Below are 14,759 nucleotides of genomic sequence, written 5' to 3' on the forward strand. Positions count from 1 at the left end.
TCCCAACAAAATAAAATACAGGAAGAACTTAGAAAATTAGAAGGAATTCTACAGAAAGATCCTCAAAATAAAAAAGTAAAAGAGGACTGGAGAATGGTTAAACACAAACTAAATTTGATAACCCGAGAAGAAATTGCTATGAAAATAAAGATGGCAAAACAAAATTATTTTGAACATGCAAACAAAGTAAGTAGATGGTTAGCCTATAAATTAAAAAAGGAGAGGGATAAAAGAATGATACAATGTTTGAAAGATGAGGAAGGAAAAACCCAATACAAAAAAGAAGACAAGAAAAGAATAATTCATACTTTTTTCTCCAAACTATATTCACAGGAAGAAACAATAGAATCAGAAATTAAAACATATTTAGATAAATTAAATATATGCAAGTTTACGGAGGAACAGAAAGATGTAATAAATCGACCAATCTCTGAAATAGAACTTGGATTCGCAATAAAAAGGCAAAAAAGCAATAAAACACCTGGACCAGATGGAATACCAATTGAACTATATAGGATAACACAAAAACAGACAGGAGGACTAATGATGGAAATATTTAATGAAGCATTAAACAATCCAATATTCCCCAAACATGGACAGAAGCCCTAATCACACTTATACACAAGGAAGATTCAGACCAGCAATTGGTACAAAATTATAGGCCTATTTCATTACTAAACTCCGACTACAAAATATATATGTCAATCATTGCTGCAAGGTTAAAGACAATTCTAGATAAGTTTATACACCCAGACCAAAATGGTTTTTTGCCTGGCCGATAAATTAAAAATAATTTACGGATTATAATTGATATTTTAGAGTTCTACGAAGTCGACCCAGAGAAACAGGTTTCACTAGTTTTCCTTGATGCCCAAAAGGCCTTTGACAATTTGAATTGGAGTTTTATGATACAACAAATTAAAAAGATGGAATTTGGATTAAAATTTGAAAAAATGATTGAAAAAATTTACTCAAAACAAACTGCAAGGGTAATTATTAATCAGGATATAACAGATAAATTTGAGATCACTAAAGGCGTGAGACAAGGCTGCCCACTTTCCCTACTTCTCTTTATTCTACCATTGGAGCCGCTCTTAACAAAAATTAGGGAAGATCAAGAGATTAAGGGATTGAAGATTAAAAATGAAGAGTATAAATTGCAAGCCTTTGCAGATGATTTGGTTTTTGTAATTGAGGAACCTTTACAATCAGGCCCCAAATTGATTAAAAGAATAGAGGAATTTGACGTAGTGGCAGGTCTAAAAATTAACCAAAAAAAAATCTAAATTGCTAACAAAAAACTTTACTAAAAAAACAAGAGATAGAAGTGGAGAACACTACAGATATTCAGATAACAAGGAGAATAAAGTACTTAGGGATTTGGTTATCAGCAAGAGGTTCCTCAATCAAAAAAGATAATTATGATAAATTAATGCTGCAAATTGGGAAAGATTTAGAAAATTGGAAGAACCTTCAAATTTCATGGATGGGAAGAGTGGCGGCAATAAAAATGAATATCTTGCCCAAAATACTGTTCCTCTTCCAGGTTATACCGATAAAAATAGAAAAAAGTTTCTTTGACCTATTAAACAGATTGATTGCAAAATTCATTTGGCAAGGGAGAAAACCCAGAATCAGATTAAAAACTCTACAAGATACTAGAGACAGAGGAGGAGTAGCCCTTCTAGATTGGGAGATTTATTATCAAGCAGCATGCCTGACCTGGATAAAAGAATGGATTGAGTTGGGAAACAAAAGAACTTTAATAATCGAGGGTCACAACTTACAGGTTGGATGGCGTACATTCTTATGGGGTGAAAAATATAAATCACATGGATATTTCAAAAGATATATAATTAGGAACTCACTATTAATAATTTTAATTTTAATAAAAATTAAACAACATTATATGAGAATGCCAAATTGGATTTCGCCAAATGAAATATTAACCTACCCAAATTTATTAGATTGGACTAAAATAATTAGGTACAGGGATATATTAAACGAATTGGGAAATCTAAAAACGAAACAAGAATTAGAAGCATGATTTGAATAGGGAAGTAGAATGGTGGACGTATTTGCAAATCAGATCAAAATATATAGAGGACACGAAGACTAATCAGATACAATTGGAACAAAACAAACTAGACAAAATTATATATGGAAAAGACTAAAAATTAATTAGTAAAAATATAAATTTCTATTGCAGTATAAAATGGAAGAGGAAACTGTGAAAGTCACTATGATTAAATGGGCAAGAAATTTTAACCACACGATAGAATTAGAGAAGTGGGAAAGGATGTGGAAAATAAACATGAAACTGACAGTATCAATGGCAGATGAAAATGTTTCATAGATGGCACCTTCCGCCTGCTAGAATAGCAAAGATGTTCCCTGGTAATTCACCGAAATGTTGGAAATGCAAGAATAACTATGGAAGATACTATCACCTCTGGTGGACCTGTCCAGTGGCAAAACAATTTTGGGCCAAAGTTAAAAAGCTTTTAGAGGAGATTAATACAGAAACTAGTAAAGGGAGAGCCAGAGCAATTTCTACTAGGGATTCCAATAGAAAATTATACAAAAGAAATACAATATTTAACACTACATATATTAACAGCAGCTCGCATAATATATGTGCAAAACTAGAAGAAGGAACGTCCACCAACAGAAGAGGATTTAATTAAAAAAATCCTCGAATGCGCAGAGATGGACAAACCTACAAAGGAACTTAAGGAAAGAGAGGACACAGATTATTATAAAGTATAGTACAGATGGTATGATTGGTGGGAGAAAAGGAAAAATGAAAAAAAGGAAAAAAGGGGGAACTGAAATAATACTGTATTGTTTATTTTTGTGATAATATTGCTTGAATGTGCTGAAGATCAAAGTAAAGAGAAGTCCACATAAAGGAAATTGGATTATATAAGTAGATTGAGATAAAGTTAGAATATATGTAAATAATAAGAAAGGATCACCTTAAATGAGCTGTTAACAACGGAAAAATGATATGTATACATGTGTTGTTTGTTTTGTGTTTGTTTTAATGTGTTTAAAATAACAAACTTTTTAAAAAAACAATCAAATAGTATCACATAAAGTAGTGGCTGGTTGATGTATGTTTGCCCTTTACATTCAGAATACAAGTAGAATGAAAATACAGTATAATTGATCATTAAAGTTGCTATACACGAAACAGCACTGAACCGAGTGGACTGTTTTTCCTTAGTCTTCTACAGAGATGCATTCTCCCTACCAATATCTTATACCTCTTCTATTGGCGGTATGAAAAACTACTGGTTCATTATTTAATAAGGGTGCAATAGGAAACATAACCCGAGGATGCTGTGCTCACACCAAGTACAGCAATTCCCCAAAATTTCCACAGCATACAAAAATAATTCTTCAAAAAAGAAGAAAAAGACAACTTCCTATTGTATTCACAACCTTTTTCTACATTATTTTCAACACGTATGTTACAAAGCACATATAGTATGTATCCTGTAGTTCAACAGTCATGAAAGGCCTTATGCTAGAACTTTAGCCTCCCCAGGTTTGTTGCCTTACAACAATTCTAACTAGAAACCTGAAGCCTCAAGCCTCCTTCATCAGTTCAGTTATATATGCCACAAAGTCAGCAACCTATGAAAATTAAGGTTATTTGAGGCAGAATGCAGACTAAACTTTATGCTTTTACTCCGCAAGCTGAAAAAGGAGATATACTCAGAAGACCGAGAACGGTCCCCATATTGTAGGAAGACAAAAGCCATGATTGAAATGCATCCCGCCTCCGTCCTTTGCAGCGGCGGGCTCGCGGACTAAAACCTTCAAGGGCGCCTTCCGAGGAAACGAGGTCCCATTACAACAGGGCTGAGCCTCAAGCAGCAAGCAGAGGAACAACGGGAGCGGAGAAGAGATGAGCAAGCGACGAGGCACCCGCGCCGGCTTGCTCGGCAAAGCCCGCAGACGGCGCCAGAAGCGAAAGGGGACTGCCGGCACCAATCAGTTAACTTCCCGAGGTGAGGACAGGACTCACCGGGTACCTGCTCCACGGCCTCCCCCATGACGGGCAGGAGGGGGGAGGGGGCGGTGCCGGGCTGGTAGATGGATCCGCAAGCCGCCCCGAGCCCGGAAGTAAACAAATCTTCTGCCATTAGCAACGAAGCCCGGCTCTACCATAGAGTACTTGTATGGGTGCATAGAGCGTAAGTGGTGGGTACCATAGAGCACCATCCTCCCCTTGGCCTCCTTGTCGTCGCCCCGCCCCCACGAAGCAATAGCTAAGGTTCGAACTGCAGTTTAAATGTATTAGAAGCCGGGCTTCCTAAATCAATAAATAAACTCCTCCATAAACATTACTTCAGAGAGGGGAGACGCCGTTGTGCACGTTCAAATACATACTGTTGCAATATTTTCAGGATCAGACTCAATAAATCTAGTAAGAGTTAAAGGTTTAAATATTTCTCCTTTTATTTACATTAGGCATTCTATATTCACTGAATATTCACAGATAGAAGCGAGGAAATGGGTGCATACAGCTCCTTATATATACAATGGGTGGAGCTAGGTGTGGGAGTGGTGAATTATGAATACATTAAGAAGTGAAGAATAAATTAACCCCTGATACCCCGTTCATATACTATTTACACATTAGAGAATAAGGCATTTACATGTGACAAATCCCCCTCTAAATGCCGATTCGTTATGCTACACCAATTACATTCAGATTCAGGACAATACAAAACATATAACTTGGAAGTCAAGTATTTATGCTGCTTAGAAGGTAAAGGCTTTGTCAGTAAGTCAGCTAATTGTTCTGATGTTTCACAATGCACTGCTTTAATAAATCCATCCTGAGATAATTGTCTCACATGTTTAAATTTTATATCTATATGTCTGGACCTTTGTCCAATGGCGTCAGATCTAGATATTTCAATAGCTGCTTTATTGTCTTCATGCATAACAAAAGGTAAAGCAGGTTTTTTCCAAACATCTGAAATTAAATCATTAAACCATACAAGGTTATTTGCAGCTTTAGATAAACAAACATATTCTGCTTCTGTCGTTGAAGTGGCCACTAATTCTTGTTTGCCAGTGTACCAGTAAACTGGACAGTCATTTAAGAGGAATATATAACCGGATGTACTTTTTCTACATGAGGTGTCTCCAGCCCAATCCGCATCTGCGTAACATGTGAGGTTTGGTTCTTTAGTATTATTAGGTTCTAACATCAAACAAAAGTCTAATGTATTTTTCAAATATCTTAATATCCTTTTAACAGCTTCCCAATGGTACATTGTTGGTTTGCTGACATGTCTGGATAATAAATTGAGGGGTAAAGCGATATCAGGTCTTGTCCAATTAGAGATATAAAGAAGTGAACCTATGACTGATCTATAAAACGTGTTATCTTTGAATTCAGGGGATGATTCATCAGCATTTCTTAGGAAGTCAGTCTGCATAGGAGTATCACAAGGTTTGGCATCACTTAGATTGCATTTGTTTAAGAGCTCTATGATCTTATCTCTCTGAGTAAGTTTGAATCCTCTTTTAGTCTTATTAATTTGAACACCAAGATACTTATTTACTTTGCCTAAAGATTTCAATGAGAAATGTTCATTTAGCTTAGTTACAAATGTTTCTCTTCTCTCTTTATGTTTACCTATGTATAAAATGTCATCCACATAGATCAATACAAATTCTATGTAATCATCACCTTTTTTAACAAAGAAACAGTTATCAGCAGTAGTAGCATTGAAATCCATAGTTTTAAGTACTTTTACTAAACAATCATACCATCGTTTACCAGATTGTTTTAACCCGTATAAACTCTTGTTTAACAACCAAGTCTCATTCTTGTTTGTGTATTGACTGTGAGGTGCTCTTACATATATTTCCTTATCTAGTTTTGCGTGTAGATACGCAGTCTGTATGTCATATTGGAATACATCGAGATTGAGTGCTGATGCTACTACTAGAGCTGTTTTGACACTCTCAGTTCTTACTGTGGGGGAATATGTGTCAGTATAGTCCTCCGGATATTTCTGTGCATAACCTTGTGCAACTAGTCTAGCTTTGTATAGAGTATTGCCTCCCTCTAAGTTTTTAATTTTATATATCCACCTAGTACCAATAATTGTTTTGTCTTTTGGTGCAATTGCAGGTGTAAATACGTTTAATCCTTGTAAACTTTCCATCTCTTTTTTCATTGCTAATTCCCATTTTTCTTTTTCTTTACAAGGAAGTTTTAACACTTCCTCATAAGTATTAGGTGTCGTTGATTCACCATCCATATGCATTATGTAATCCTTGTATTTATTTGGCATTTGATTTCTGGTGTTTCTAATTGTTTTTTCAGGTTTACTATTATTATCATGCAAATATCTTGCTTCCTTTTTTGTTAGTGTGTCTGTCTTTATTTTGTGTTGGCTATTTGTCCATGTTTTGGTTTTGTTTCTATGTTTGTTGTCATTTTGCTTTTCTATAGTCCCTTTCTCTTGAGATTTTGTATCTTTGTTGTTACTTGGAAATATTTCATTAAGATGTATTTTAGACCAGTTGGCCTGCTCATGGAACACAGCTGTTCTGGAAACTATAAATTTGTTATTATTATCAATGAATCTGTATCCTTTAGTGCCTGTCTCATATCCCATAAATCTGAGTCTTCTGGACACATTTTCTCCCTTTCTTCTTAGTTGCTTAGGTATGTGTACGTCTGCAGTGACTCCAAATATGTGCATGTGTGCCAATTTTGGTTTCCTATTATACATCACTTCATATGGTGTCTTATTTACAATGCTGGACCAGGTTCTATTCTGTGTGTAATTGGAATAATGTAGGGCTTCTGACCAGAATTGTTTGCTTAAGCCAGCATCTTCCAATGTGCATCTAATCATGGTTTGTAACGTTGAGTTCTTCCTTTCTGCAATTCCGTTCTGAAACGCAGAAAATGGGCTAGATGTGTAATGTAACATTCCTTTGTCCTTCAGCCATTGGGAGAATTCTTTAGACATGAATTCACATCCCCTATCTGTCATGATTTGTTTTATTTTGATATTGTGTTGTGTTTCTACGCGTTTATAAAATTCTTTAAATTTCTGAAAAGTTTCATCTTTGTGTTTTAATGTATAAACAAATCCATAGCGACTATAATCGTCCACTATGGTTAAGAAGTAACGTTTTCTATAAGTGATTGATGGAGTTAGTGGACCAACTAAGTCCATGTGTACTAAATCAAAAATTTTGTTGGTTGACCTAGTTGATTTCCTTGGCCTGGGGCTAGTTTTTAGTTTTGTAGATTTACATACTGAGCATTCCAAATAGTTTTCACAATTTTTTATTTTAACACCTTCTGCGTGTTCAGTCATTTTTTGTACTACAGGAAAACTGGCATGTCCTAACTTCCTATGTAAAATATGAGCACACTCATCATGAATTGGCTTACCTATTTTTGGTTTTTTTTTATTATGTGCATCTTTGTGATCATGAGATATTTTACATTCATCATTGTCACTGTTGCTAATGTTTTCATCATCTACTTCAATACAATCTTCCATATTTGAATCAATGTTGTGCAACCATTTTTCCTTTGTTATTAAATAAGGTAGGCCTCCTTTAATCATCACAGTGCCTATATCTATTTTATTTTTCTCCAAAGTCGCTTTTCCTTTGGAAAAAACAATGTTAATATCAGAATCCCTGCTTAGTTTTATGGCACTTAGTATGTTATGAGGTATTTCGGGTATTAGTAATACCCCCTCTATTTTTCCTAGGCCAGGTAAGATTACATTCCCTCTACCTAATACTTGAACCTTTTCTTGGTTAGCTACCTTTATTACAAATTTATCTTCTACAAATGAAGATAATATATTTTTGTTATTAGTGGTGTGATTAGTTGCTCCAGAATCAATAAGCCAATTATTGTTCTCAGTCTGCTGTATGTTAATGTTGTCTTGTTTATTTAATCCATTCAGTGAACCAGATTTTCTATCCTTTGAATTATCTCTGCCTCCTCTATTCTCTTTGTAATTTGGTGGGCTTCTATATCTATGTCTATCAATGGAAGACTGTCTATAATTGTATTTGTTTCTGTATTCTGACCTATGTCTTTCTTTTGAAATTTTGGGGCAATCTCTTCTATTATGTTCCCTGGATCCACAGTTGTGACATCTAAATGTTTCATTATATTTTTCTTGAAAAGCTACTTTTCTATATGGTTTGTGTTCTATGTGATTGTTAGAGCGATTCCTCCTTGAATTGTCTTCTGCTATTAACTTATTGGATAGACTTTCTATGGATAAGTATCCTAGATTGATTGTGTCTAAATGTGACATATAATTATCCCATGATGGGTCAAGTGAGTTGATGATAACACTTTTCATTGTTTGATCTGAAATCACCTCCCCCCTTAAATGCAGTTCAGCTCTTATTTTGTTTAAAGATATTAAGTGCTCACTTATGGAAACCCCTGGTTTTATCCTAGATGAAAAGAAATCTTTAGACATCCTTGTGGTAGTAGCTACACTGTCACTGTGAAATAAATTGAACATGCATTGAATAATTTCTGAAACAGTCAGATTTTGCTTAATGCTGTGATACATGGCAGGAGATACACTAGAAATTAATAAGAAAAATGCTCTATGGTGTAAACAGTCTAATTTTAGAGTCCAAGGTCTTTTTGGGGGACTAGTGATAAAAAACAGTAAGTTTTCTTTCATAAAGACAACCTGGAGCTGCTGATACCATTCTTGTAAATTAATGCCATCTATCCTCAGCTTTGGGAAGTCACTGGGCAAATTTCCGACATTATTAGGTCCATTACTTACAACCTGAGGTAGTCCGTGGTCTCGTAAATGCTGAAAGTTACAAAACGGCGTGGGGATGCTCGCAACGAGCCTGCACGGTCTTCTCAGCAATTCATGTCTTCCTGGACCGTCTGCGTAGTCTTGCGCATGCGCGTTGTCCATTTCGTCCCTGGAGTCGTCGTGAGAGGTTCTCGTCGTTGCGGCTCGCTCGTTCTGCTCCTCCTCAGACGAATCGGTCTCCGGCTCGATCCTGGGAGTCCTGACGATGGCGGCTGCTCTTCCTCTCCTCCTGAGAGCGTTGGTGCTTGCTTCGGTCTGTGGCGTGGGGCGGTATCGGCAGGGCTCTCTGGGTTCGGGCGTCGGCGCTCTCGTAGTCAGGATGGGAGCGGGTAGGTTTTGAGGCATTGGCTTGCTCGCTTGCTTCTTAGTTAGCTTTTTGGTAATTTTTAGTTTTGGCCCAAATGCAGCAAAAAGCGTTTTCATTGCTGATTTTATCTGATTATCTGTTGAATCACCTTCACTTTCCGATTCTGATTCTTCTGAGGTGTTTGAATTTTCTTTTTCGTTTTCGTTGTCTAGTAATGTCTTTCGCGCCAGAAATTTTGAATTGAGTTTTCTGATTGGCTCTGCTTCGCTCACCCTGGAGGTCTGTTGAAACCAAGATGGCTGCCATTCAAAATTTCGCGCGGGATCACTGTTTTTCTTCTTCATAGTATTTTTTTCTGCAGTCATATCACTCACTATTTTTGGGTCTTTTGGTTTTTCAGTAGTGATGTGCTTCTCTCTCGCTGCTCCGCTGTTCTTCAGCATATCTTGGAGGTTCGCGATGAGGCTTTCATCATTCTTCTGGCTCTTTAATAGTTTTAATATCTCTGACCTGAGTTCGTTGTTTTCTATTTTGATTTCCTCCCGATCATCATTTTCATCTATTATTTCTTCGTCTTCAGTGGTGTATTCTTCGGATTCTCTCGAAATCGCGTTTGTGGATTCGTCGATTATTTCTTGGTCCGTTTCCATTTCTTTGCTGTATGCCCTGGTGTTGGGCCTATCTCTCTTAGACATTTTTAAAAAATTTTTATTGAGTCAATTAACCATCCTCTGCTACCAGCTTGTTGCAATATTTTCAGGATCAGACTCAATAAATCTAGTAAGAGTTAAAGGTTTAAATATTTCTCCTTTTATTTACATTAGGCATTCTATATTCACTGAATATTCACAGATAGAAGCGAGGAAATGGGTGCATACAGCTCCTTATATATACAATGGGTGGAGCTAGGTGTGGGAGTGGTGAATTATGAATACATTAAGAAGTGAAGAATAAATTAACCCCTGATACCCCGTTCATATACTATTTACACATTAGAGAATAAGGCATTTACATGTGACACATACCTGTAAATAATTATGGCTAGTAGTGCAGTTAGGTAAATCTAGATTCTGAACAAGTAGAAATGAGCATGTTAGATCGAGGTACGCAGATTTACTTCAGGCTGGCATGAGACCACTGTAAAATTATCTCCTCCCCTGTATATCAGATGATGGAATGTATCAGTAGTGGGTTCCACTTACCTTCCCTATCAGTTAGGAACTGAGCGTGCACGTGTATGTCCATGCTTTGCTTGTGCCTGGCGCTTCTGTGCATCCATGATGATGTCCAGTCGGAGCCTCCCACCACCGCCACTACTGGTTCGCCCGAACCAAGGCGAACCAGTAGAAACCCACCATGGGATGTATGTTCAGATGAGGCTCTGGGCATCAGAGGAAGGGTCATATGTGGAGTTAGGACCCAGGTCAGGGGTGGGTTCTAAAAATTTTACTACTGGTTCCGTGGGCATGCCTTATTTTGTGGGCATGGATTGGTGGTGGTGGGGGGGTAATGTGACTGGGTGGGCATGGCCAACTTTTTTTTTAAAACTTTTAAAAGCATTTTTTCTACAACCTTAAGAGGTTGCAGGAAAAAATGCTCTTAAAAGCCTCTGCCGATCAGGCAACTCAGCTGGGATCACCAGAGGCTTTTAAAGACATTTTTTTTTCTACAACTGCTTCGGCCGAAGAGGTTGTAGAAAAAAATGCTTTTAAAAGCCTCTGAGATCCCAGCTGAGCTGCCCGATCATCAGAGGATTTTTTTTTTTTTTTTTACTTTTAAAAGCATTTTTTCGGCCGAAGAGGTTGTAGAAAAAATGCTTTTAAAAATAATTTTTAAAAAAGCCTCTGATGGGTGGGGTAAGCAAGCGGTAACCGGGCCGGGGACCAGTTCGGGGGCGTGGCCCGCCAATGTTATTACCGGTTCTCCGAACCACTACAAATTTTTACTACTGGTTCTTGCGAACTGTTGCGAACCGGGAGCAACCCACCACTGACCCAAGTGTGGATGTAATGGACATGTGAGTGAGGAATATGAATTCTGATAAAAACATATTTTTGCCTTAAAACAGGCAATAAAGCAGCTTTGCTCCTTTCTGTCTCTCTGTCTCTGAGAAGGAGGGGGCCTGAGGTGGGGTGGGGCTGCCTTCAGACAAAACTGTTTGTTCTTTTATCTCTCTCTCTGCAGAAGAGGGGCTGGGGGGGGGTTCAGGGAGTGGGGGTGCTGCCTTAGACAAAGAATTAAAAACTGCTTTTCTAGCCAATCCTGGAGTTTATACTGTAAGGAAATAGATATACTAAAATACTAGAATTAGTAGAAACTTGTTATTTGTTTCCTGCAACATATAGATATGCTATATAATATACTGTTATTGGGGTCTATAAAGTATCTGGCATTAGTCAAAACATATGTTCCACCTTTTGATCAGAGCCTTATCTCTGTATTTGTATCTTGAGTTCCCTTCACTCCAGGGGGCTAAATAGCCAAGTATGAACACAAAGAAGATGATCAGGAAGAGATAATGCTAATGGTGCTAATCAAGAGGCTTTACCCTGTTCCAGGGGATACACAAATCAAAGATGCCAGAATTGGAGGTTTATGAAGGGAGTTCACATCCCCTTTCTTGTTTTGTAGTTGTTACCTGCATGTATCTTGTATGTATTTGGAATAGCTAACCATTTAAGATTGATCAAGATTAAATGCTATTTTACTCAGGCCTCTGTTTACGTTTCTTGTTTGACATTTATGAGCTTAAACATATTATTATTGGACCTTACAATACTTTAGGTGTTTCGCATATAATTTACTAACAACACTGAGAAGTCTAATGGGTCTATAATTGCCTGGGTCATTTCTATTACCCTTTTTATAGTGTAGGAAGTTAGCACCCACCCCTCTCCTAGAAAAATGAAATATTTTAGGAAATACTAAAAAGGCAGAATATTTTCCCTAAAAGAGAAATAGAAACTCAGAGAAGCAGAAACTCAGCCCCCCACCTTTGTTAATGGGCCATTAAGGCCTGAACTAGTCTATTCTACATAACAAAGATCTACCTCCTTCAGGCAGAGCCATTTAATTGTCCTTTATTGCACCACCCACCAAGTTTCAACCAAACTTGGCACACAGACAACCTAAAAGACTAGCTATGACCTCTGGCAGCAACCAGTTAGGATACTTTTCCTGGGCCCCAGGAAGTTCAAAGCCAGAGAGGGGATAAAACCCAGGGACTCGCAGCATCTCTGCCCCTTTTTCTGTTCAGGAACTCAAACCATGTCATCCTGTCCACCATTAAACCATCTTTCCAAGCAGTCTCCATGTTTCCAGTGTCTTTTTCCCAGAAGGATATTTCTTCTAACAATAGATTGGTATAATAATTGCTAATCCCCAATCTCTTGGCATACGGCCCGTTTTATCTATAAATGTAAACAGAGATGCTAAAAGTGGAGCCCACCAACTGGTGTTCTTTTTGATTATTTCTGGGAGGACATTATTAGCACCAGGTGCCTTATTAGCCTTGAGGGCTCCAATCAACTGGGATATCTCTTCTGGCATAACAGGGCCAGTAAGCAGTTTGGTCCAAACTAATTTGGCTCTCCTTAGTTACATAGTCAGAGTTACTATATAGCTCTCTAAAATATTCTTCCCTGACTTGAATCAGTATCTGATTAGTTGGGGATAGGGGGGATTTCCCCAATCCTCTGGTGATGTACCAAAAAGCTGCACTTTTCTTTTCTTTTAGGAGGATCTTATATTTTGCCTTCAACTGCTTTAAGTGGTGAGTGTGATCTTCCGAAGGGTCATTTTTACTTTTTCTGTACTCCTTATTATATATCCTTTTTAGTTGCATGCAATCTCTATCAAACCATTTTTTATTCTTTAAAACCGGCTAATGGAATGAGAACTGTGATATACACAGAAAATAATCGACAGAGAGTTGAGAGATAAGACAAGAATACAATTTATTAATTATTTCTTTGCAAAGGTCCCCCTCTAAGTGAGGGAGCAATTTACCATTCGTTCTCGCCGTCCTGTAAGGTTACACCTTACAGGATACAAGCATGTCCCTTGAGTACAATTTCAGACTTTATATAACAGATAAGCACATAAACACATGATATCCCCATTATGGAAAGTCCCCATAACTCCAATATATAAAAATACCCTACTTAAAAATATTGCTTATACGTGTAATATCAGCATATGCGTACTTCCCCTTCTTAACGAGGTCAAGTCGACCTAAAACATACTTCCTGCTAGATAATCACTTTTTCAAGAACACAGGAACCACACAATTCCTTCCCCATGTTCCTTAAACTGTCAGCTAAATTATATAATCAGGTTATACAGAGTAAAATAAAGCCTTGACATGATTTTAAAATGGCGTAGCTTAGGCTATATGGTTTTACAGGAATAATCCTAATTTCTTTATTTCTCACAAGAACCAATTTCAAATTTGAAATTAAAGCTTCAAACTCCTCTAAGTATGGTCCTTCAAACTTATTTCTTAGTAGAGATGTTCGTAGTTCTATGGTTTCTGGAACTAACATCCATTTAGTAACTTCCTTTGCATTTTTCTCAGTCCATTTAATTTTTACCTGGGTATTTTGGTGTATATATATATATATATATATATATATATATATATATATATATATATATATATATTTGTTTTCTCAGGTTTTCGCGGGTGTTTGTATGTAGGTCTTTGGTTATTCGGGTCTTCTCCCACGTAAAATTGGAAGTGTCTTGGCGACGTTTCGACGAAGTCTCATTCGTCATCTTCAGGCTGGTGTTCTCGGCTTCGTGCTTCCAGGAGCAAATGGAAGCACGAAGCCGAGAACACCAGCCTGAAGATGACGAATGAGACTTCGTCGAAACGTCGCCAAGACACTTCCAATTTTTTACGTGGGAGAAGACCCGAATAACCAAAGACCTACATATATATATATATATATATATATATATATATATATATATATATATATATATATTTGTTTCCTGTGACACTGACATATATATTATGCCCTTTGTAGTTATAACACAAACATGCCACATTGACTAACTTCCTGGACTGTTATTGGGGTCTGTTGTGAAGTATCTGACATTTGTCAAACTATATGTTCCACCTTTTTATCAGAGCCTTATCTCTCCCCCTCCTGCCTAAGAAAGTATCTCATCTTTGATATTTTGAGTTCCCTCCACTCCAGGGGGCTAAATAGCCAAGTGTGAACACAAAGAAGATGATCAGGAAGAGATAACGCTAATGATGCTCATTAAGAGGCTCTACCCTGCTCTACCCTGTTTAGGAGGGAGGGTGTATACACAAACCAAATTCCAGGGAATACACAAATCAAAGATGCCAGAACTGGAGGTTTATGACTTTCCTAAACCATATAAAAGGGGTTCACATTCCCTGTCTTGTTTGTAGTTGTTACATGCATGTATCTTGTACTGTATATGTTTGGAACAGCTAACCATTTAAGCTTGATCAAGATTAAATGCTATTTTACTCAAGCCTCTGTTTTAATTTCTTTGGCATTTATGAGCTTAAACATATTATTATTAGACCTTACAATATTATTCAGTAATCA

General features: G+C 37.2%; 1 protein-coding gene across 2 annotated transcripts in view; it reads right to left on the minus strand.

The window, feature by feature from the left end:
* Positions 1-4,154, minus strand: part of RPGR (retinitis pigmentosa GTPase regulator) — a 106,566-nt gene extending 102,412 nt beyond the window's left edge. For both annotated transcript variants that reach the window (XM_070944212.1, XM_070944211.1), the window contains exon 1: positions 4,037-4,154. In XM_070944212.1, the coding sequence (XP_070800313.1) occupies positions 4,037-4,154 (118 nt within the window). The remainder of the gene's footprint in view (positions 1-4,036) is intronic.
* Positions 4,155-14,759: the final 10,605 nt, after the last annotated feature.

The sequence above is a fragment of the Pituophis catenifer genome, unplaced genomic scaffold, assembly GCF_029215685.1.
Source record: "Pituophis catenifer annectens isolate HBS135680 unplaced genomic scaffold, rPitCat1.0.hap2 SCAF_4, whole genome shotgun sequence".
Classification (NCBI taxonomy): domain Eukaryota; kingdom Metazoa; phylum Chordata; class Lepidosauria; order Squamata; family Colubridae; genus Pituophis; species Pituophis catenifer.